Source organism: Meriones unguiculatus, chromosome 15 (assembly GCF_030254825.1).
Source record: "Meriones unguiculatus strain TT.TT164.6M chromosome 15, Bangor_MerUng_6.1, whole genome shotgun sequence".
Classification (NCBI taxonomy): domain Eukaryota; kingdom Metazoa; phylum Chordata; class Mammalia; order Rodentia; family Muridae; genus Meriones; species Meriones unguiculatus.
The window spans coordinates 23,264,814-23,290,735 of record NC_083362.1 but is presented as its reverse complement, the minus strand read 5'-3'; the positions used below and the strand labels follow the sequence as shown (position 1 = coordinate 23,290,735).

Genomic DNA, 25,922 nt, shown 5'->3' with positions numbered 1-25,922 from the left:
TATTCACTCTTTATATTTAGAAGTTAAACTACATATTATGCAGTGGTATAAACTATTGTGTTTGGAAAGCTTCAAAGTCAAGAGGCTAGAAAATCTAAGACTAGTCCTAGATCTAAGGACTTAGATATAAGTCCTAGATCTAAGGACTAAGCTCAGCCTAGTCCTTAGACATGCTAAATTCCCTATTTGCAAAGTGGAAATAACACCAGATTCTCCTAAGCTACAATAAACTACAAGAATACATATGGCATCATTGATCCAACAAAAATGTCACATTGATTGTGGTATGTTTGTGTGAGCAGTATCTTTTAAAGTTAATGTTTAGTATAGTTTATCTATTATTATCTTTAAAAAGCATATTTATTTAATCTTTATTATTTGCTAGCTTGTAGGAAATGAAAATTATACAGAATGTGTCTGTTGTAACCATGACCTACCAATTTAGTGATTCTAGGTATTTATATTCAATTTTTAAAATTCTTTTTGTACTAATATAAAAATAAAGTTAATTTTTTTAGCAGAATAAATTTCAAGAAAAAGATAACAAACAAATTATGGCACTGCCTTCATACAGAGTACTTTGATTTGGTCCCTATCGTTCCCTGTTGTTGAATAAGGTCAAAATATATTGTATGAAAAATGTTTGAATATGTGAATGGAGGCAGGAGGCGCTTAATACAAGTTGGGAAGGTATCCAGCACAAAATAAATATCAGGTATCTGCTGAGTGATGAATGAGTGTTCATAAGAAAGCCCAGTGCTAGCACCAGCGGCTACTTCACACATACTTTTAATCTAAAAAGAAAAAAAAAAAGACGTTTCCCAACGGCATAGTAACTTTGGTCTGTGTTTTTGTTTCCCACAGTAGTGAACTCCGATATTTCGTGCCATTATAAAATGTATCCAATGCATGTGTTTGCCTACAGAGTCCATACCCACCGTTTAGGTAAGAACTCAACCTGCATTCTAAATTATAGATATTTGACATATGCTTGCTGGTACTGTAAATAGAAATTTTGAATTATCCTAGGCATTAGGAGCATTTTATCGAATTCATTCAATTTTTTTGATGCTTCATCATGATTTCATTAAGAGACTCAAGTACTTTGAATTCTGAAAATATTTAGGTTTTGTTTTTGAAAAGAAAGTAAATACTAAATGTAGTTTTTGCTCTTTTAATAGTTTATTGTATGCCTTGTGTTCCCTAAGGTAAGGTAGTAAGCGGATACAGAGTGAGAAATGGACAGTGGATGCTGATTGGACGCCAGAGCCCCCAGCTGCCACAGGTGTGTAGAGACGAATTTATTTCCAAGAGGAAGCAATTTCTTTTTAATCCCTTATGTAAGTCTTTTGTGACTTTTCCTAGGATCCAAACGTGTCTGACTCTGTCTCCACAGTATCTGTGTAATATATGTTCCTATTTGGAACTCCCAGTCTAATGCTTTCCTTACCAGCTCTCTCAGTGTGATGGCAGTACTTTTCATTTTCCCAAGAAGTATTTTTATGAATCCTATGAGACTTTCATATAATATACCTTGACCAGGCTCATCCCTCCCCACACAACTCCCCACAGATCCACTGTACCTCCCTACCCACCCAGCTTCAAGTTCCTGTCTTCCTTATATTAAAGCTGTGGGGCCCCACTCATGTCACTGACTACTCTGAGTGGGCCCTACCCAGGAGTGTGGTCAGCCAGGCCGGGAGTCACACCATTAAAGCCAGCTGCCTCTCCTCCTGGCAACCATCCAATGACAGTCCTCAGTTAGTGGAAGGACTTCATGCCTACCTCCCCCTCCTCCGTTCTGGGATGTTTGTCTGCCTTGAGCATGCACAGGCCTTGTTCACGCTGTCACTTCATATGTGCAACTGCCCTGTTGTTTCCAGAAAACACCGTGTCCTTGAAGTCATCCACCACCTCTGGTAGTTACAATATTCTGCCCTCTCTTCTGAGGTCTGGTATGATCTGGACATCCCATTTGGAGCTGAGCTTTCCATGCTGTCTTCTCCTCGGCTTGCTGACTAGCTGAGGTCTCTGAATTGCTATCTGTGCAAAGCATTTTGATGAAAGATGAAAGAAGCACAGATCTATGGGCATAGCGACGTCATTAGGAGCCATTTTAGGATGATGTTAGGATTTTCCACCCCATCACTTCCCTTTCAGAAAGCTCTTCCTCCAGCCTTACCGGGGTTGTGAGGTAATAACTAGTGTTTGTTTATTTTAAGGTCAAGGGAGAATTTGTTTTATCTAGCAATTATTTGTGAAAGGATCAAGGGAGCTGTGTGCTTCTCTTCATCTTTCTTGCCCACAATGCTCCAAGCCTCACATTATTCAAACATGTAGTTCTGGGTAACAGTAGTAATTTTACTGGTTGTATTTGTCTTCTGGGCAGGCTTTCTACCCTGTGGAACACCCAGTAGATGTTGCTTTTGGTGATATACTGGCAGCAAGATGTATGTTCACTGGTGAAGGAAGGACAGAAGCCACCCACATCGGGTAAGAGTCTGCACACCCATTCAAAGCCAGCACATCAGGCTAAGCCTTGGCTGTGGGTAACAGTTATCTCTGTGGATGAACTATACACGCTTTCGATATCACGAGCAATCATAACAAACAAGCATTATATCACTTGTTAACTGCCAAATTTGGAAAAGCCCTAGAAAGTGGCCTCGCTTTTTCCTACAACATTTCTTCCTGCCTCATTGTTCTTTGCATATTATAGTTCTGGCAAGACCCTGTTTCTTCTTTGGACTTGTCTTAGTAAAGGAAGTCAGATGATTATGAACATTTTTTCTCACAGGCGTCCTTTTGCCCTTATTTTAAGGGTAAGAAAACTACTACTCAGAACCATAGGTCTTTCAGTGTGCTGAAGCTAATTTCAATTCTCTATTGCCTGTCCACCGAGTGAGGGCAGCATCCATTCCCTTTCCAATAAGGGATGTCAGGACATGACTACTTTCCAAAAATGTCAAAGCTCCTTCAAATAACTTTAACTTGTATCATTAAATACACTGAAAAATTCTAAAGCATTAAGGACTCTTTCAAAAAATAAATTTAATATGAAAGGTAAATTTTCTTAGGCTTTCTGTTAGAAAAGAATGCAGGTGCGTCAATTTCCATGATGAAGTAGGTTCAAAGATACTTCTTGAGTCCACTCAGAAGCATGAGAGAAGCTGCAGCAAGTCCAGTTCATACAGAAAGAAGATTCTCAGAAAAGCAGCAACTGCCTGCTAGGAACCACACTGGTTGGGAGAAAGGAAGGACACAGGAGAATTTGACAGATTTTTCATGTCACTCTAAAATGGGTTTTCATTTTATTATAATGGGAAAACAGTATCAATTTGTATTAAAGAAGACTTCCAAAAGCTTTTCTATTGTTTCTTAAATTTTTAGAGAAGACTGGAGGAAAACAATAAAATTAATGACTTATCATAAGAATGATAGTTAAGGGAGGAGGCTTGACAACTGGACACATCTGCACTGGAAAGAAGGAATGGGCTGAACTCTGTGTTAGTCTTTGACAGTTGAGGCAAAGTGATCCAGGGCGTATTGATCAGTTTCTCTCTCTTCTGTGCTTTTGTGGGACCACAGGAAAGGTAGTTAAATGCCAGAGGTTGTTTGTTAACCTCCTCATTAAGTAAACAAAGTGCTTCAAAATAAACACTTTCAGAGCATTAAATGTATTGATTTGAAAGCTTAAGTGTGAGACCATAGAAGATTTTAGCCTCAAGGACCTTAAGAGTTTGGGTAAGGGGGCATAATTATAACCTCAGGCAGAATCTATCCTTCGAGTTTCCTCTCTGAGATAATTTCAACCATAGACATTACGGCTTGTTACAGTGCCAGAAGGAGAAACCAGAGCAGCCTCCAGAGACCTCTTTTAGATTCATGAGTCTCGAATGATTCTAGTCTTTTAAAAATTGTACATTTTGCTTTAAAATAATACCCTAAGATGATGACACTACTCAGTGGTCCTTTTGTAACTTTCTTGTGAGATAAAGTAAATATTTTTAATATAAATGAAGTAGAAAGGAATTATAGGGAATTAAGTTATTGGATGAGCCTATAGTTTGAATATTTAATTTATACTACTACTATTACATTTTTCCAAAAGAGTAATAAATTAATAGAACAAGTTTGAAGAAACCTGATCATGAATAAAATTTTTATTATAATGTAATATGCCTACAACAGTGCTTAATGTGCCTTTCAGCCTGAGAAAAGCACTATCTACAGTATTTCTGTGTTTTGTACATTAACAGGTGTAGTCTCCACAGGGTACTAGAAGATGACAGTTGAAAATGTAAACAGCAAAGAAAAATATTCCTTACAAAATTGTACTCAGAAAACCTCCTTACTTCTTTCTCTCCTCCCACCCAGCACACACATGTTTAGGCAGACGAGCTCATCAGATGATGCTTGAAGCAGTTAGGTACCAGTCAGAGCTGCTGTAGGCTGGTTGGCAATCCCTCGATGTTCTCAGAGAATTATGAGGTAGACTTTGCCAAACACTGCCCCCAAAACCACGTTGGCTTTGGAACCATAGGAATATTTTTAGTTAAATGATATTTCACAGAAACCCAGTTAAATTCTTATCATCTTAAAAATTTAAGACTAGAGAAAATTTGCTTAGATGGAAAAATCCTAATTAACTGTCAAAAGGAGCATTAAAGATGATACTTAATTTTCATATTAGAGATGCATTTCAAAATATTGCCATTGAGAAATAGGTCCAGCCATGGTAGTACCCACCTGTTATCCCAGCTCTTTGTGGGCTGAAATAGGAGGATCACAGATGAAATTAGATCTTTCCGAGCTATTTGGTGAGTATGAAGCCAACATTGGCTCCAAGTTGACTTCATAAAAAGATAATGGCTTAAAAACAAAACAAAAATAGGTCTACTTACCAACCTGCATATCTATCATGAGTGAATAGAAAAATAAAATATGGCATATTGCACAATGTTCAGCCTTTAAAAGAAAAGGATGAATCTGACTTTGTGCTAGATAAAATAAGCCAGACACAGTAAAACAAATATTGAATGATACTACCTTTACAATAGTACATTTATTTGGTGTGGTGTGGTGTGTGTGTTGCACAAACATCTGTGTCCTATATATGTATGGAAGTCACAGGACTACTGGGAGGAGTCAGTTCTTTTCTTCTACCCTGTGAGTCCCAGGGCTTGAACTCAGGTCCTTAGGCTTGCTGGCAAGTGCTTTTATCCACCAAGCCATCTTGCCAGGCCAGCACTCTTTTATATGGGCAATCTAAAAATGCTGAAGTAAGGAGTTAAAGCAATGGCCAGCAGGAGTCAGAGTTAGAGGGAATTAAGTAGGAACAAGCAGAGATTTTGATTGGAGGGTGTAAAGTTTTATCTTTATTTTTATTTTTTTATAATTTATTCACTTTATATCCCAATTGTAGCCCTCTTCCTCATCTCCTCCAGGTCCCACCCTCCCTCCCTTTTCCCCCTATCCCCTTCTCCTAGTCCATAGAAAGGGGAATTCTCCTCCCAAACCATCTGACTCAAGCCTATCAAGTGTCATCAGGACTGCCTACATCCTCTTCCTCTGTGGCCTGGCAAGGCAGCCCTGCCAAAATGAAGTGATGAAAGAGCAGACAACAGAGTCCATATCAGAGACAGCCGCTACTGCCCTTCCTAGGGAACCCACAGGAATACTGAATGCCTGTGGACTACATCTGAGCAGGGTGTCTAGGTCCTCTCCATGCATGATCCTTAGTTTGTGCATTAGTCCCTAGGACCCCCTGGACCCAGATTTGTTGCCTTTGTTGCTCTACTTGCGGAACTCCTGTCCCCTCCCTCAACAGAAACACAAACACACCTCATTCTTCCTGTGCTCTGCCCAAAGATTGGCTGTGAGTCTCAGCATTTGCTTCAATCTCATAGTGGGTGGAGTCTTTCTGAGGACCATCTATGGTAGGCTCCCATCCTTTTCCCTCTCTTCAACCACTTCCAGTGTCTATTTTATTTGCCCTTCTGAATGAGAATTAAGTTTTCTCCCTAGGGTCCTCCTTATTATTTAGCTTCTTTAGGTCGATGGGTTTTAGTATGGTTATTCTGTCTTATATGGCTAATATCCACTTATAAGTGAGTATATATCATGCTGTCTTTCTGGTTCTGGGTTACCTCACTCTAGATGATCTTTTCTAGTTCCATCTATTTGCCTGCAAATTTGATGGTTTTTCTTGTTGTTAATAGCTGAGTAGTATTCCATTGTGTAAATGTACCACAATTGTTTTTATCCATTCTTCACGTGAAGGACATCTGGGGTGTTTCCAGATTCTGGCTATTATGAATAAAGCTGCTATGAACATAGTTGAGCAAAAGCGCTTGTTGTATGGTGAGACATCTTTTGGGTATATGCCCAAGAGTGGTATAGCTGGGTATTGAGGTAGTGCTATTCACAATTTTCTGAGAGAGCAGCATATTGATTCCCTAAGTTGTTGCACAAAATTGTACTCCCATCAGCAATGGAGGAGGGTTCCCCTTTCTCCACGTCCTAACCTGCATATGCTGTCACTTGAATTTTTGATCTTTGCCATTCTGGTTGGTATATGATGGAATCTCAGAGTCATTTTGATTTGCATTTCCCTGATGACTAAGGATTTTGAGCATTTCTTTAAGTGTTTCTCTACCATTCAATATTCCTTTGCTGAGAATTCTCTGTTTAGCTCTTCACCTCACTGCTTTGTTGGTGTTTAAATTCTTGAGTTCTTTATATTTTGGATATTAGCTCTATGTCAAAAGTAGGTTTGGTGAAGATCTTTTTCCAGGCTATAGACTGTTGTTTTGCACTGATGACAGTGTCATTTGCTTTACAAAAGCTTTTCAGTTTCATCAGGTCCCATTTATTGATTGTTGCTCTTAGAGCCTGTGCCGTTGGTGTTTTGTTCAGGAAGTTGTCTCCTGTGCCAATGAGTTCTAGGCTCTTCCCTACTTTTTCTTCTAACAGATTTATTGTGTTTGGTTTTTGTTGTTTTTTTTTTAAACTTGAAAGATGTATTTTATTCCTATTTTTCAAAAAATAAATATTTATAGGAACATGAATCAAATAGTCCAGCCCCCTGGTCCAAGTGACACTGATATACACTGCTCAACCATGAATTCCCACATTGTTCTGCAACCATCACCAAAATCCAATTTTAGAATTTTGTGATTTTTCTTGCCTGTAACTCTTACACTGAATACTTAGCAAGAGCAAGGGAGAACATTTAATGTTGCCTTTCAAATACTTTTTCTCAACAATCATAAATGACTGCTCTAGAATGACATGCCCTTCCAGCTCATTGTTCACATAATAACTATCAAACCTATTTTTTTTTCAGGACCAGTTTAGATATAACCTTTTTTTTTTCATTAGATGATTTTATTTTAAAAGTCTTTTCTTAAACTGTATTAAATTGCAAGGTTGTCCTTTATTTTTTTAATTTTATTTTTTCTTATCAGTTACATTTTATTAACTCTGTATCCCAGCCGTGTCCCGATCCTTCATTCCCTCCCAGTCCCTCCCTCCCTCCCTCATCTCCACCGTGCCCCTTTCCAAGTCCACTGATAGGGGGGACCTCCTCCCCATTCATCTGATCCTGTTTTATCAGGTGTGTTTGGTTTTATGTTGAGATCTTTGATCTGCTTGGACTTTGGTTTTGTGCAGGGTGATAAATATAGATCTATTTGCATTTTTCTACATGTAGACTTCCAGTTAGACCAGCATTATTTGTTGACAATGCTGTCTTTTTTCCATTGTATGGTTTTTTGCTCCTTTGTCAAAAATCAAGTGTCTGTAGGTTTGTGGGTTTATTTCTGGGTGTTCTATTTGATTCCATTGATCTACCAGTCACTTGATCTTGGTTCAGTTTTGCTAAGTGGATTCTATCAAGAAAATTGTCCATTTCATATAGATTTTCAAATTTTGTGGCATATAGCCTTTTGAAGTAAGACCGAATGATTGGAATTCCTCAGTGTCTGTTGTTATATCTCCCTTTTCGTTTCTGATTTTGCTTGTTTGGACAGTTTCTTTCTGCCTTTTAGTTAGTTTGGCTAAGGGTTTGTCTGTCTTGTTGATTTTCTCAAAGAACCAGCTCTTGGTTTCATTGACTTTTTGAATTGTTCTCTTTGTTTCTAATTTATTGATTTCACTCCTGAGTTTGGTTATTTCCAGCACTCTTCTTCTGTAGGGTGTGTCTGCTTCTTTTTTTCCCTAAGGCTTTCAGGTGTGCTATTAAGTTGCTTGTATGAGATGTCTCCAATTTCTTTATGAAGGAAGGCACTTAAGGCTATGAACTTTCTTCTTCACACTGCTTTCATGCGTTCCATAAATTTGGGTATGTTGTGCCTTCATTTTCATTGAATTCTATGAAGTGTTTAATTTCTTTCTTTACTTTTTCCCTGACCCAGTTGTCATTGACTAGTGAGTTGTTCAGTTTCCATGCATCTGGAGGCTTTTTGTTATTTCTGTTGTTGAGGTCAGCCTTATTTCATGGTGGTCTGATAAGATACAAAGAATTATTTCAGTCTTCTTGTGTCTGTTGAGGTTTGCTTTGTGACCTAATCTATGATCAGTTTTGGAGAAGGTTCTGTGAGGTGCTGAGAAGAAAGTATATTCTTTTGTTTGGGGGTGAAAAGTTTTGTAGATGTCTGTTAGGTTGATTTGACTCATGGCACCTGTTAGTGTCATTATTTTTCTGTTTCACTGACCCGTCCTTTGTTGAGAGTGGGGTGCTGAAGTTTCCCACTACTAATGTGTGGGGATTGATGTGAGGTTTAAGGTTTATTAACATTTCTTCTACAAATGTTGTTGCCCTTGTACTTGGGGCATAGGTATTCAGAACTGAGATGTCATTTTGGTAGAATTTTATTAGATATTAGAATGACTACTCCAGCTTGCTTCTTGGGTCCATTTTCTTGGAAAACCTTTTTTAAACTTTTCATTAATTACGGTTTATTCACTTTGTATTCCAGCTGTAGGACCTTCCCTTTCCCCCTTCAATCTCACCTTCCCTCCTTTCTCTCCCCCCATGCCTTCCCCTAGTCCACTAATAGGGGAGGTCCTCTTTCATCTGACCCTAGCCTATCACATCTCATCAGGACTGGCTGCATTGTCTTCCTCTGTGGCCTGGCAAGGCTGATCCCTCCTCAGGGGGAGGTGATCAAAGAGCCAGCCACTGAGTTCTTGTCAGAGACAGCCCCTGTTCCCCTCACTAGGCAAGCCACTTAAGAGATTGAACTGCCATGTGCTACATCTGAGCAGGGATTCTAGGTTATCTGCATGCATGGTCCTTGTTTGAAGTATCAGTCTCAGAAAAGACCCCTGTGCCGTTTTTTTTGTTTTGTTTTGTTTTGTTTTGTTTTGTTTTGCTCTCCTTGTGGAACTCCTGTCCCCTCCAGGTCTTTCATCTCCCCCTTCTTTCATAAGATTGCTTGCACTCTGCCCAAAGCTTGGCTATCAGTCTCAACATCTGCTTTGATACCCTGCTGGGTAGGTGTACTAAAATCTTTACACCTAAGGAAGCTAATCAAGGAGGACTCTGGGTAAGATGATCAATCCCCATTCAGAAAGACAAATTGGATGGACATCAGAAGAGGGAGAAAACAGGGAACATGACAGGAGCCATCACAGAGGGCCTCTAAAAGACTCTACCCAGGTGTGATTCTTATAGGTTTGCCATTATGTTACTTGGCATTTTTTCCCTTGAGCTTTTAACATTTTTTTCATTGTTTGGTACATTTAGTGTTTTGATTATTATGATTATTATGTTGTAGGAGGATTTTCTCTTCTGATATAATCTATGTGGTGTTCTATAGGCTATTTGCATGCTTGTAGGCATCTCTTTTTTAGGATTGGAGCAACTTCCTTCTATGATTCTATTGAAAATATTTTCTGGCCTTGGAGCCAGGAATCTTCCTTTCTTCTATTCCTATTTTTCTTAGGTTTTGTATTTTTATGTTGTCTTTGGTTTCTTGGATGTTTTGTGTTGGGAATTTTTTGTATTTAACACTTTCTTTGATGGGTGCATCTATTTCTTCCATTGTGTCTTCTACACCTGAGATTCTTTCCTTCATCTCTTGTATTTGGTTGGTAATGCTTACCTCTGTAGTTCCTATTTTCTTTCCTAAACTGTCCCTTTCCAAGATTTCTTCAGTTTTTGCTTTCTTTAGTGTTTCCATTTCCAGATTTTGAACTGTTTTGTTGATTTCCTTTACCTGTTTTTTTTTTCCCCTGCCTTTCATTAAATGATTTATTCAATTCCTTCACCTGGTACTTCACTGATTTTTTCCTGTCTAAAGGCCTGTATTTCTTTATGGATTTTATTCATTTACTCCATCATCATCTTCATAAACATAGATTTAAGGTCATTTTCTCATGTTTCAGTTGTGTTAGGATATCCAGGGCTGCTTGCCTTGGATGGGGATTTCATATTGTTCTGGCTTTTGTTGATTGTGTTTTTACACTGTTCTTTAGCCATCAGGTTGTATCTGGAATTGGCTGTTAGATCCTGTTGCCTACTGGAGTTCTTGGGGATACCGGATGAGCCGTGGGCAGGAAGCTGGATGTTCCTGCAGGAGCTCTTCTCAGATTGGTGGGAATGATCTCCGACAAGTGGGTAGATCTCAGGGACTTCCCCAAGGCTCACCTCAGATTTATGATCCTGGGGAGCAAGTGGGTTCCTCAGGAGCTCCGGGATCCTCCTTTCTCCAAGGGAAGTCCCGGAGTCACCTGCCCCACTGCTGGCTTTCTTGCTCTAAGGTTAGTGAGCCAAGACACTGTGCTCATCATATACTGTGCTTGCTGGGAACAGCCTTTTTTAGAGAACCTCTGAGCTCAGAGGTCTTGTTGATCTCTATAGGGAGATGAGTTGAGCTTTGGAGCAGTGTCTATCTAGGGTTCTTTCATGGGTCCTGAGCATCAGGAAGCCCCAGGTTGGAGTGGTCTGACCAGGCCGGTGGCAGGGGATGCCCAAGGTTCCAGTTGTGAGCCATGGGTACTCACAAGGTATTCACAAACAGTAGGATTGGGCCGGTGGCCTAGGGCTGAGGCCTCCTGCAGCGGAACCTAGGAATTTAGCTGGGATTAGCTGGGTGACCTGAAGTTGGACCCTCCATTTCCCTGTGGGCTTTTCTCTCATCTGAGAAACACAGATGCTAGGGTTTGGGGGTCCACAGTACAGTTTACTGATCACTCTGTTCTCACTGTTGAGCTCCTCTGTTCATAGACCATGCGTGGTCGGCACCACCATCTTGGATCTCCCCCAGGTGTAAAGTTTTAAGTAGACATCAAAATAGGTTTTTTGTTTTCTGTTAGGCAACAAGGGGAATCTATACAATGATGTATGTATTTTTAAAAATGAATAAATTTTAAGTACCTAACTATCAAAATGTGATAGTTATGCAAGGTGGTCGATATTCTAAAGTGCTTTATTTATTCTTTGTTGTATGCACATGCTACAACATAATATTGTTTGTTCCTAATAAATGTGGCTAATTAAGATTTGTCAGTCAAAAGTAATGTTAAATGTAAATTTTAGGCAGTTGCATTTAACTCTAGATGAATTAACAGATATACTCAAAGATAAAATGTTACACAGAGGCATATATTTACCTTAAATTATTAAATAATAAATCTTAGAGAATACTATACAAAGTATATACCAACAGCATCATTCCAGTGAATCTGTGAAGAAGCAATACTTAATGCCTGATGGTGATACATTTTTTAAGTTCAATGAGACACTTCTCAATTTTTTTTTCTATATATAAAAACTCTTTTATTTACATTTCTTACATCTTCTTCTCCCTACTTCACCCCAATCTCTTCTATTACCCCAACATCAGCTAGAAGAGAAGAAGAGTTAGACATGTCTCCAAATTATTTTCAAATGTTTAGTCAAGTTTAAACAATTAGAATCTATACAAGTCAATCAATTAAGCAAATTAAGTCAGCTAATCACCCAAAAATTTTTAGACTAAAATGTCTAAATCCTGAGGATTATCACATAGCATTTACCCATTTGGTCAACTTATTGGTCATATTTTCACCTGAAAGAAGGGGGAGATAGAAAGACCTGGAGGGGACAGGAACTCCATAAGGGAGCAAGAGAATCAAAAAATCCAGGCCCAAAGGTCTTTTCTGAGACTGATACTCTAACCAAGGACCATGCGTGTAGATAACCTAGAACCCCTGCACAGATGTAGCCCATGGCAGCTCAGTCTCCAAGTGGGTTTCCTAGTAAGGGGAAGAGGGGCAGTCCATGCTATGAACTCAGTGTTGGACTTTTTGACCACCACCACCTCCCCCTGAGGAGGGAGCAGCCTTGCCAGGCCACAGAGGAAAATGATGCAGCCAGTCCTGATGAGACCTGATAAGCCAGGGTCAGATGGAAGGGGAGGAGGACTTCCCCAATCAGTGGACTTGGAGAGGGGCAAGGAGGAGAAGAGGGAGGGAGGATGAGATTGGGAGAAGAGAAGGGAGGGGGTTACAGCTGGGATACAAAGTGAATAAACTGTAATTAATATAAAAAACAAAGATTTAATTATAAAAAAAGAGTATCAATGATTTCCTAAGAAGAATGTTTAAATGCCCTTGTTTTTTTAAAGTTGGGTTTCTGTGAGCCTTATTTGCAAACAGTAAATTACTGTAGCTAGTGCAGCAAAACATCAGGTCTTAGGAAGATGCTCTAAAAAGAAAGAAGGAAAGAACTAGGACTAGGGGGAGACACCACTTAGCTTGCAGAGTCACTGCCTGCAACCTGAGTATGACCTGCGGACTTGAGACTTTTCTCATGATTCTTTAGCATACTTGGCACTTTCCTAAATCTCCATTATGCACTTTCCTATTATAGCATATCTCTATCAAAGCCTCTGTACACTGAGATAGTTGGTAGATATACAAATCCAGATATACGCTTTTCAGAAATGCCACAGAAAGCATATGCATTTGAACTAAATCACCATTCCGCAGTATGGTATACCAGGAACGGTGTATTACAACATAACAAATTACAGGCAGTTATTCATCAAGAGTATTCTTCATTACTCACCATTCATTTTGAGGTATTCTTTCTTTCCAGGCTTACTAAGGCATATCAGATTTAGAGCTACTACGATTAAGTATGCCAGTGTAAAGAAATTATCACACAGGCCCTTGGCTGTGATACAAGTGCAGTGCTGTAATGTAGGAATATTGCTGATACCCACAACCATCATTTTAGAGGACACATTGGCACTTGGGCCCAGGCAGACATGTGAACACAGCCTTCCTCCACCACTACTTTTCCATGTGAAAAAAGGGCGGTTGCCTTGCATATGTTGACCTCTCTGGAAAATAATGGTCTGTGTATCAAAATACACGCAGGAGAATACAGAAATCAGACAGTTTGGCTTAAAGTGAATTTTGGTTTTCAGGAATACAGAAAGCACTCAGTATGGTTTAAAGTTTTGGGTTATTTTGTTTTGTTGTTTTCTGTTGTTGCTTTTAAGTGAAAAAAAAAGAAAAGAAAAGAAAAGAAAAGAAAAGAAAAGAAAAGAAAAGAAAAGAAAAGAAAAGAAAAGAAAAGAAAAGACGTGTGGTTGTGGAATAAAGCTAACCAGGTGTGCTTCTCCTGTGACAGTTGGATTCCTAATCATCCTCCACAGGGGACAGGCTCCCTGCCAGATAGAAAGCTCCCTTAGTGGTAGATACAAACTAAGTATGACCCTTTCCATTCAGGCTTTCCAGTGAAAAGTTTGCATCTTAGAGTCAGTACCTCAAATGAACAGTATTGGTGAGCAGATTAGTATTTCTCCTAGAATCACATGTTTAAAGGAAGAATTCAAAGTATCACTATTTGCAGATGATATGAGAGTGTATATGAATGACTCCAAAAATTCAAAGAGAGAACTCATTCAGCTGATAAATACCTTAAGTAAAGTGGCTGGATACAAAATTAATTAAAAAAAAATAAAAAACAGTAGCCCTCCTGTATAGAAATACAAAAGTGCTGAGAAAGAAATTAGGGAAACAACACCCTTTAGAATAGCGACAAATAACATAAAGTACCTTGTGTAACCCTAACCAAGCAAGTGAAAGACTTGTTTGAAAAAAACTTCAAGTCTCTGAAGAAAGAAATTGAAGAACATATCAGAAGATGGAAAGATCTCCCATGCTCATGGATCAGCAAGATTAACCTAGTGAAAATGGCCATCCTGCCAAAAGCAATCTACAGATTTATGCAATTCCCCTCAAATTACCAACACAATTCTTTATAGACCTTGAAAGAATAATTCTCAACTTCATATGGAAAAACAAAAAAACCCAGAATTGCCAAACAATCCTGTACAACAGATCATCTGGAGACATCTCCAACCCAGATCTCAAGCTGTACTACAGAGCAATATTAATAAAAACTGCATGGTATTGGCATAGAAACAGAATAGTGAATCAGTGGGATCAAATAGAAGACCCAGAAATAAACCCACACCCTTATGGACATCTGATTTTTGACAAAGATGCCATAACCATACAATAGAAAAAAGATAGCATCTTCAACAAATGATGCTGGTCTAATTGGATGTCTAAATGTAGAAAAATGCAAATAGATCCATATTTACCACCCTACAAAAAAAATTAAAGTCTAAGTTGATCAAAGACCTCAACATAAAACCAGACACACTAAATCTGTTAGAAGAAAAAGTGGGGAAGAGCCTTAAACTCATTGGCACAGGAGAAAACTTCCTGAACAAAACTGAACATTTAAAAAATTAATATATTTATCTGTCTCTCTGATGAATATATACTATTAATTGTATTAGTTTCCATAAGAATAGATACATGTACAATATGGGCACATGCATGTATAATATATGTATATTTTTAAATGTTTATGTGTAATTTTCAAGCAAACACATGGTAAGATAATTTATGTTAGAAGTTACTACGTTATATTTTATCTTCACAAATTTGCTATAATAATAAAATGTGATATTAAGGAATAAAGAACAAAGTATTATGTTATTTAAAATACCTAAATATATGCATTTTTCTTATTTTTGCTTGTTTTATTTTGGAGACTATAATCACAACATTTCCCCCTTTCCTTTCATCTCTCCCATATACCCATCCTTTCTCTTTTTCAAATTCCTGGCTTCATTTTTTCTTAATTGTTATAGTCTGTATATATGTCTCTACATATAAATGTGCTTGTACATATACATTCCTAAATGTTACCTGCTCAGTCTACATAATATAACTTGAATACATTATCTTATGTCTGACCATTTTGTGTTAGCTAACCAATATATATATATATATATATTGGTTATATATATATATATATATATATATATTGGTTATATATATATATATATATATATATAGGTTCTTCACTGGGGAAAACTATTCCTCCGACTGTCAACATTCTCTAGTTGTCTGCGAGTCTTTATGTAGGGTTGATGCCTTATGGTATCCAGTTTGGCATGTATATTGTCCTTGTTTAGCTCATGTTTGGACAGTCACATTGGTGAGACTTTATGGGTGTAGCTTCTGATATTATTAGGGGATACAGTATTACAGCAAACTCTCTGACCTTCTAGTGTTTCCTTTCTGGACCCTCTTCTGCAATGTTTCTTGAGACTGGGTTTCCAAAGCGCTGCATTCTAATTGGTTTTTTGTTGTGGTTTCTATATGTTGAAAAGAGAGATTTCCCTACCAAAGGGTAAAGGTTACAGCTACACATACATATAAAAATAAATGTATTGATTATGACTGGGAATTATGCAGATTTAGTGATACCCAGCTGTGATGACTATGAACTGCAGTGACCTATGTGCCATGATAACCCTAAGGTGCAGTAGTGACACACATACCTTTGCAGTAACCAATAGCTCTCGAATTGGACTGAAGACCCACTCAGCAACACGGAAACCATGCTTGGTAGTGGAAACATAGCTGGCTACTGAGAACTAGTAATCATGGATATTGGAGGAGAACCTACAACCAAATGCATTATTCAAATGTATGAACTTTGTTCATTGTTTTCCTAGCCTCCAGTATTAGTGTAATTTCATATTCTTATTTCATATTCTAACCCTTTATCAATTGCTCTCACCAATTTTTTCCTGATAACAAGAGTAAATTATTTTTTTTATCCCTGCATGGGCTGATAATTCTATTTAGCAAACATTTTACAGTTTAGTCCATTGTTCCAAGGTTGATTACCATTTATGTATAACATTGTATCATCTGCAAATAAGGAGACTTTTATTTCCTCCATTCCTATTTGTATACAGTTGATTTCCTTCAGTCATCTTATTGCTCTAGCTTAGATGTCAAGTACTTTACTGACTTGCTGACTTATTGATTTATTGGGGAGAGTGGACAACCTTGTCTTATTCCTGGTTTTAATAGAAGTGCTTTGAGTTTCTCTCCTTTTGAGGTTGGCTGTGAGCTTACTGTACGATGTCTTCATTATTTTGGGGTATATATCTTGTGTCTTGTGCTGGTCAGCTTTATATCAACTTGACAGAAGGTAGAGTAGAAAAGAAGAAGAAAGAGCCTCAATTGACAAAATGCCTTCATAAAGTAGGACTATAAGAAAGCCTATAGGGCATTTCCTTAATTAGTGATTGATGGCGGAGGGACCAGCCCATTGTGCGTGGTGCCATCCCCAGACTGGTGCTTCTGGGTTCTATGAGAAAGCAGGCTGAAGAAAATTTGAACACAGGGGTCTTCCCAGGGACTCATACTCCAACCAAGTACCAGGCATGGAGATAACCTAGAACCCCTGCATAGATGTAGCCCACAGCAGTTTACTGTCCAAGTGGGTTCCATAGTAATGGGAAAAGGGACTGCCTCTGACATGAACTGATTACCCTGCTCTTTGATCACCTCCCCCTGAGGGGGGAGCAGTCTTACCAGGCCACAGAAGATGACAATGCAGCCAGTCCTGATGAGACCTGATAGACTAAGATCAGAAGGAAGGAGAGGAGGACCTCCCCTGTCATTGGACTTGGGGAGGGGCATGCATAAAGAAGGGGGAGGGAGGATTGGTAGGGAGGGGAGAAGGGAGGGGGTTAATGGGGGGATACAAAGTGAATAAAGTGTAACTAATAAAAAAAAAAGAAAGTGAGCTGAGCAGGCCATATGAAGCAAGACAGTAAGCAGCACTCCTCCATGGCCTCTGCATGAGCTTCTGCCTCCAGGGTCCTGCCCTGTTTGAGTTCTTGTTTGACTTCCTTCAGTGAACTATGATGTGGAAGTGTAAGCTAAATAAGCCCTTTCCTCCCCAACTTGCTTTTAGTCACGGTGCTTCATAACTGCAGTAATAACACTAACCAGGACATATCTCTGCTCTCTCTAGAACTTTTATTTTGAAGGGGTACTGGCTTTTGTCAAAGCACTTTTCTGCATCTAATGACAGCTTTGAGTATGTTTATGTAGTGGGTTACATTTATTGATCTAACTGTTGAACCATCCCTGCATCTGTGGGATGAAGCCAACTTGATCATTGTTGTATGGTTTTTTGATGTGTTAATTGGATTTAGTTTACAATATTTTTGTTACCTCTTTGTGTAGTTTTGGCATCAGAGTAATAGTAGCTTCATAAAAGAATTGGGCATTATTCTTTCAGTTTCTGTTTTGTAGAAAAATCTGAGTATTGGCATTAATTTTTCTTTGAAGATCTGATAGAATTCTGTGCTGAATTCATCTGGCTCTGGCTTTTTGTTATTGTTGTTACGTGCTTTTAATTAGTATTTCTACCTCACTAGGGATTATAGGTCTCAGATTATTCAGAGTTCTCTAGAGGAACAGAACTTATTCTAGAATGAGTTCATGTATGTTGAAAGGGAATTTATTACAAAGGCTTGTAGACTACAGTTCATCTAGTTCAACACTGTCTGTCTGCTGATGGAAATTCCAAGGATGTGAGAGTTGTTCATTCCACAAGGCTGGATGTTTCTACTTATCTTCAGCATTCCTTGGAATCCCAAAGAAAGGTTCCAACACTGGTGAGGGAATGCCTCAGCATCATATATGAACATGACTGCAAGAGTGATGGCAAGCAGGCAAAAAACCAAAAGCTTCCTTCTTCCATATCCTTTTCTTATGACATCACTCATTGGTTTTAGAGCACATAATTTTCTGACCAACACTAAACTGTTCAAATATTTTTTGACTGTGTTTTGACACCATGAAGAGCATAGCTAGCAGGTGTTGTCTGTGGTTGCTTCACCTTACAAGTTGCTTTTATTTCATGGAAAAGGCTGTTAAAATGACAGATATCAGATTTTCTGTAAGGAGCCAAATGATTTCTGAAGCAGAGTTTGTCCTCATTGCAAGAGCCAAAACCTGAGGTCTCACAGGGCCCATACATTTTCACAGCTTATGGGAATCATATCCTATTTGGAAAAGATTTTTATTTTTTTCCGTTTTCTTGCTGATGTCATCTATGTTGCTATAGAAAGGAATTGATTGCCTCATGACATTGCTGGAAAAAAAAACCTACGCTAATAGATTTCTCCAGAGCAAATAGTCTACTTTAGAAAGCTGGTTTTTGGTTAGGGTTTCCAAAAATTGTTACAACTTATAACCAAAAGGAAATATTTTTTTCCAGAACTAAATTGCTAGATAAGCCTTCAGAGGTGTGTGGATACAAAGACTCCTTAATTACCACCAAGAGATTTAAATACCTGGTAGTCTGTGTTGACTGAGAAAGAAAGCATGCCTTGTAAGGAAACAAGATTTTTGTTACCCAGAACTATTTTCTTGGAAATGGTTGTTTCATTGTTTTAAACGTCTATGCCTGGCATTATCTGTCAGCTCTATAGTACTACCTGGATAGGATATGCACCCCTTAGGACAGGTTGATCAGACCTGCCTGGGAATCACTACTGGCCATTCTTTCATTCCCTGCTACCTCACTATAGTCACAGGGTCAGATATCAGGGATATAGTTAAAATGCTTTAGGTGGCATGTGACGACAAAAAGGATGCAGTGAATCCAAAACAACTATCTAGGCACTGGACCAATAAGTGTACTTGTAAACAATATATGATATTCCTTTAGGAGTATTTTAATTTTTACCATCTGTCCTAGTTTTCTTTCTGTTGGCTTGATTACATACCCTGACAAAATCTAGCTTAGGGAAGAAAGGGCTCATTAGCTCACAACTGCAGGTTACAGACCTTCTTTGCAGGGAAGTAAAGGCAGTTGGAAATTGAAGCAGTTCATGACATCCACAGTCAAGGGCAGAGAGAAAATGGCTATGTACATCTGTGCTCTGTTTAGCTTCTTTTGCCCATATCCCAAACCCAGGGAAAGGTGTCACCACTGTTAGACAGGTCAACTAAAGAAATCAGCCAGTCACACTCAGTCATGCCTACAGGTGAGTCTAATCTAGATCATTCACACTGAAACACACATCCTTCCCAGATGTCCAATTGGCTTTCACTATCCATTTGATACAGGATACAGTCATCTGAGAATGGAGTCTCAGTTGAACGATGACCCAGATCAGATTGGTCTAGCGTCTTGACCAATCTGATGGAATTTTTCTTGCTTCTTAGTTGATATGGGAGAGCTCAGCCAACTGTAACTGGCTAGCACTGTCTCTAGGCTGGTGGCCTGTAAGCTTGAGCCTGCGAATGAGCCAGCAGATTGTATCCCTCCATGATTACTGTTCTATGTTCCTCCTCGAGCTCCTGCCCTGCCATCCTTTGATCATGGACTGCAACCTGTAAGCTGAAACATACCCTCTCCTCACCTAATCTGCTTTTGGCCAGAATACTTTCTTCAGAGCAACAGAGATGGAGCCAGAACCCCAGATGATTCTAGATTGTTGCACGTTGATGATTAAAACAAACCGTCACACCATCATCAAGCAAACGATGTTATTTATTAGACTATACTTTCAGGGATCATTTCTATAGTTCGTTACTAGAGAAGTTTCTCTGATCGTGTTATTTATTAGAAATTTAATTGATTTATATATGGAAGATATATATATATATCTTCCATTTTATAAAATGGAAGATAAATAAAGAACAAAATGTTTTAGGAAGGGAAAAATGTATGTCTGAGCTACTTAGATACTATCTTCATCTGTGATATTGGGTAGTGTCCATGGAATAACCAGAAACCAATACTTCGTTGTTAGATGGAAATACACCTTTGATGTTGAAGACTGTGATCAGTTTTAAAGAAAAATATAAAATGGATGCAGTGTTTCACTATCCAGGCCATCACTGGCAATTTATAGGCTACATTTCTCTTGCATTAAGGATGTGTTTTATGTCAACAGCTTACATGTTCTATCTTCTTTATTCCCCCTGCAGTGGCACATCCAGTGATGAAATGTGCAACTTATACATCATGTATTACATGGAAGCCAAATATGCAGTTTCCTTCATGACCTGTACACAGAATGTGGCTCCAGACATGTTCAGAACTATACCAGCAGAGGCCAATATTCCGATTCCTGTGAAGCCTGACATGGTTATGATGCATGGGCATCACAGAGGTGAGTGGGATGTTCACATACATTACTGTACAGTTTTGTGCTCTGTGTTTTCATTTGTGTCCAATGTGACCACACGATTAATCTGAAATTATTGTTGACTCTTTACACATTTTTATTTCTTCTCCTCTCTATTTTTATATAAGCTCTGCTCCCTGACATATCTCCATCACAACATCAACCAAAGGCACTGGGGAAATAGCTCCGCCAATACAGTGCTTGGCAGTCTGAGTTCAGATCCCCAGCCCTGGTGTAAAACTACTAGACATAGTGGCACACATCTGTAATCCTAGTGGCACACTAGGGAGGCAGAGACAGGTGGAACCTGAAGCAGTACTGGCCACCCAACGTGAACAAATCCGTGGGCTCGTGATTCAGTAAAAGACCCTGTTTGGAAAAATAAGAAGAGTAATTCGGAAAGATATCCAGTGCTTACATCTGGCCTCCACAAACACGCATAGAAACATCCACATCCACACAAGGATATATACACACATCTACAGTGCATAGCACACACACATTTTACATGAGAGAGAGAGAGAGAGAGAGAGAGAACACAAACACATACACAAAAGGGGGCTAGAGAGATGGCCCAGTAGGAAAAGTGTTTACCGTGCAAGCACAGTACCTAAGTTTGATTACCAGTACTGTAAAGGCATCAGTCAATAATTCTTGCCCTTCAGAAGAAGAAACAGAAGAATGTATGAGGTTGGCTGACCAGCCAGTCCAGTGGAATGAGCAAGCTCCAGGTTCTATGAGCTACCCTATCTCAAAACACATGATTGAGAATGCTTAAGCAAGACATCTGTAGTCAAGCTCTGGTCTAAACACACACACACACACACACACACACACACACACACACAAGTCAAATCTCAGGAAGTGAAAGACTGATAGTTTTGTGACCAATCCCACCAATGTATATCTTTCTTCATATAATTCCTGTTATTTTTACTCTCTTTACCTTATTCCTTCCATAGGCAGAAATGACTTCCATGATTTAGGAACTGTACCATATCCTAAATGATTATTTTTATTTCCAATCATATCTTTGTAATGTGCCTTTTCAAGTAAAAAAATAATTCTTGGCATTCCTGGTCTTTTCTCTTGGACTTTGATTCTAGAACTCATGCCTTGGCTTATTGCTCATCTGCATAATGGTCATACTCAACTGTCATTCATTCCTTTAGTTTAAAATTGCAAAACACACACCCTACTTACTGCATGAGGTATACTGAGACTTTGTGGATTTTTATAAATTACTAGCCAGAGCAGCTAGTAATCAGGTCATTTACTAAGATGCTAATATAGTTAGAGAATATAAGTTTATATTTTTAAAGTATCTTAAATATTATGTCAATTTAAATAATAAATATGAAATATTTTAATGTTCTGTAATTGCTGTGTTAACAAAGAAAACACAGTTGGTCTGATTATATAACAAGATAGGTAACTGGTAGTTGTGCTGGGGGGGGTGGGAAAAAGTTGTGAACAAGTGTACATCTACCATGAAAATTCTTAATAATGTAAATGAACATAAGATCCTGAATAATACTGCTGTTTTGATGGTAGATAAAGTATGAATATAAGCTAATAATTCATGATCGGCTTTTTTGATCCTTTACAGAAACAGAAAACAAAGATAAGAGTGCTTTAATACAGCAGCCAAAACGAGGAGAGGAGGACGTGTTAGAACAGGGTAAGTATACTTACTTCCACAATTAGCCTATAAAGTCATTCACTATTAAAACAGACGGCCAAATATGAAGTAATCAACAGCTTATGTCTCTGTATCAGCCTCAAACCATATCATTACTATTCTTATATGCTGCATAATTAATTTATAAGAAGGTGGTCATTTATTGCAGTTAGCCATGAAAGCAAAATTCATTAGTATAATTTAGTAATGTTAGGTTTTTCTATCTTTGCTTCAGTTTGTTTACTATTGTAAATTTCCTGTATAGTTTGTAAAAGTGCAAATAAAACCCATGAGAAACAAACATTGGGCTGCTATTGAAATCCAGTGAATTTTTCCAAGTAAATTCTTATGTTACTAACTATATTTGCGTTTTAAGCAACAAGAATGTTGAGAATTAAACCTGCCTCTTCTCTGCCCTCAGCAGGACAGGATGGACTGCTGCTGTGTCTTCACAGTCTCTTGTTAAGTTTCCATCTGTTGAGTTAAGAGGGCATCCTTTTTTCTGTGTTCTGTGAGTTAGAAGTAGGACTGTTTGAAATTATAACATCATAAACTACATGTGCTGGCAGTGAGAAAGTGCTCTCCAGAACTCTGGTCCCTTACCAATTGTTTGGAAAATAGTGTTTTGGGTCCGGAATTAGATTATATTGTCCTATTAAGTCATTTTGGCCTAACTTAAGATATGCTTGTAAACGCCAGCTTGATGCTTATACTAAGATATGTCAATTTCAGACAAATGAAAAATAGATGTTTTCTATTCGCAGTGTATGGAAGTTGGGGGCAAGGGTCTATCTCAATGGGAAAAGCACTTGTTGAGCAAGCTAGAGGACATAGAGTGCAGATCTTCACCTCTCACATAAAAGACAGCCGTGGTGGCCCATCTGTAATCTTAGAGCTTGGGAGGCCAAAACAAAGGATCATCTGGGCATACTATGTAGGCCAGTGAAATTAGTGAGATCTACATACAGGGGGAAAAAAAGTTGCATCAATAAATAAAGTAAAGATGAGTTGAAGAAGTTGATACCTGCGTCAACCTCTAGCCTGCACACACACATGTGGACCGCTACACAAACAAATTTGAACACACAAACATACACAAGCGAAATAAAGCATTGTATTAAAATAAAGCATTTTAAAATTCAGTTTAGCTTAAGATGCTTCTGTTTATGAATTAAGTAAAAACCAGGGAGGTGACTTTGCACTGAATGATACATTTGTTAGAAACTTAAGAGTAGCAGATCACATTAACAGAGTTTACTGTAACTATGCTGAAATTCATCTAGACTTACAAATAATTATTTTTACACTGGACAGAGTTTGAAGTTATATCTTTGGTACAATTTGAGCAATCTTGAAAACTCATTCATGAATACTAACACCTGTAATTGTGTCGGATGAGAGCATCGTTTGTAGATACATACTCTGGGGCTGCATCACCATTTCATTTGCACGTTAGTTAGCTGATCAACGTTAAAACCTAAAGACCTTCTGAGCAAATCAGTCTTCTTTCTAATCAGCAGGATCTAGGAAGTTCTAAATATGCATACTGTTGTCCTTAAAACACCCAAACTGCCATGTATTCACCCTTTGTTTCAGAGCATCAAGCTTTAAAAGTACCCAGACTCTTGTGAATTCTGGAGAAAAATTTTCCTAGTGCTTCTGTTTTCTTCTACTTATAACTGAAATGCTTGTAATTGAAGGAATACTGTGAGGAAAGTAATATAATTTGGGAAGAAATATTGTTCTGTCTCAGTTGTAGAAAATAAGCTCCAGTGCTCACATGTTGAAACGGGTGTATCCATTTTCCCCTGTCTGTGAAGGAGTAAGTCACAGACCCATGCCAGTGTCCACCACAGTCTGTGTAAGCCTGCTGGTCACTGGAGGCCACCAGCAGGGTATTTAAGTAGAGGCACAGGAATATGCACATTCAATCACAGTATCAGATATACTAATGCGATCAATCTGTTTCTTCACAATGCACAGGACAAATCTACTCATTAATGAAAGAACAGCCTGTTCTTCAGGAGACTGTTTTTAAACAAACAAAAAAAAATCTATTTATTTCATTCCCTAGAACGTCATGCTGACCAAATAGCTAGTAGGAGGACTGTAATTACTCAAATAAATTACCCCATGTCTAATAATTTTTAAAGTAAGTCCTTAAACATAACTCATAACTTTATTTTGTTGGTCTGGCCCAATTTGTGTCCATGTATTCCTGCAGATTGCGTTAACTCTTTTAATGTTTTATCTTCAATAATAAAAAAAATAGACCTGAATTATTTCTGTAGTGCTGGCCACAGACCAACAGATATCATATGTATTGGTTCCACAGAAAGTCTCAGACTATGGTAAGGAGCAGAACAGTTGTGAAACAAGAATGAACATCAGGGAGCTGTGTGCAAAGGAAAACTCTGTACTGACCACCAGGTATAGGTTGTTCTGCAAATAATATAGATAGTTCTACATACATACCCATGTACATACACGTACACATAAAGTAGTAATATACTATCTATCTGTAAACCTACATGTACAAAGTATGTATGCAGCATTCATTGAAAAGCTGATAGGTAGAGGAAGGGAATGATATGTAAAAATATTATATCTTTTGAAAAGAAAAAACTTTAACAAGATAAAATCCATGAGGACTGTTTATATTCTATTAACTGAGATTTTTTTTAAAAAGATGTAGGGATGGGGCTGGAGAGATGGCTCAGTGGGTAAAGTTCTTGCCATTGCAAGCACAAATGCAGATCTGAATTTGTATTCTAGCACTGAATGGGTGGAGACAGAAGAATCCTGGGGGCTTGCTAGTCATATACAATAGCCAATCAAAATGTGTCACCAACATGGAGGAAAAAATCCAATTAAACTCAACTATCCTTTTAACATGGGTTCATCTAATACTTTGTTTCTTTTCTTTGAAATTCTTGTCACTGAAATTACTCCCTATTAAATTTGTTACCAGAACATTGATCCTGAAAATCAGCTGACAGCCCAGTCACATGAAGCCAAGAGGTGCAGCCTCTGTGCTTACTCTTAGCATGCTGGCTCTGGACAGCACCCTTTACCTGTCTCAGATTCTGTCTCAGCTGTTGTCATATCAGAGACACCAAAGAGCCACTGTTACGTAACAGTTTTACTCTTCAAATTGTCTTAGATAATGCAACAATTGTATATATTTCAACAAAGTGTTACACAAGTCTGCAGAGTTTTTTTAAAATAAAGGTTACTTTGAGCTTTTAAATAATATTCACTATAGACAGTAACCATACAAGCTATAAGTAAACAAAAGATTAATAGTGCAAAGAAATTATGTATGTGAAATATATATTAAACATGTTTTAAATAGGTATACATGCATATATACATTATGTTGGCAATATTTATATTAGATCATAATATATATAAAATTTTGTATTCTTTTTAAAACTATTATATGTTACATATTTCCTAAAATAATAATAACTGTTGACAAAGATGATTTTTTTTTCAATGCTGAGAATCAGACTAGACAAGTATTAGCCACTAGGCGCATACTCAACCTACAAGGTTTTTTTTTTAAAGTCTGTATAATTAGTTTATATTCCTGTTGATTTTTAAATATCTCATTTCTCTGTATATGAGCTTATATATAAACAAATTGATTACACGTGTTCACATACATAAAAATAGCAATCACTACCTTTTAAATCATTGTAAGTGAGGAA

The 25,922-nt window shown here is 38.0% G+C and overlaps 1 protein-coding gene and 1 pseudogene across 14 annotated transcripts in view; both read left to right on the top strand.

Annotated features, from left to right (window-relative positions):
- The window catches only part of Pam (peptidylglycine alpha-amidating monooxygenase), a 296,974-nt gene that overhangs the window by 211,917 nt on the left and 59,135 nt on the right, over window positions 1-25,922 (top strand). For all 14 annotated transcript variants that reach the window (XM_060368297.1, XM_060368299.1, XM_060368300.1 and 11 more), the window contains 5 exons: window positions 865-945; window positions 1,209-1,285; window positions 2,390-2,493; window positions 20,329-20,513; window positions 22,138-22,209. In XM_060368297.1, the coding sequence (XP_060224280.1) occupies window positions 865-945; window positions 1,209-1,285; window positions 2,390-2,493; window positions 20,329-20,513; window positions 22,138-22,209 (519 nt within the window). The remainder of the gene's footprint in view (window positions 1-864; window positions 946-1,208; window positions 1,286-2,389; window positions 2,494-20,328; window positions 20,514-22,137; window positions 22,210-25,922) is intronic.
- LOC132648167 (small nucleolar RNA U3) lies at window positions 19,893-19,973 on the top strand (annotated as a pseudogene).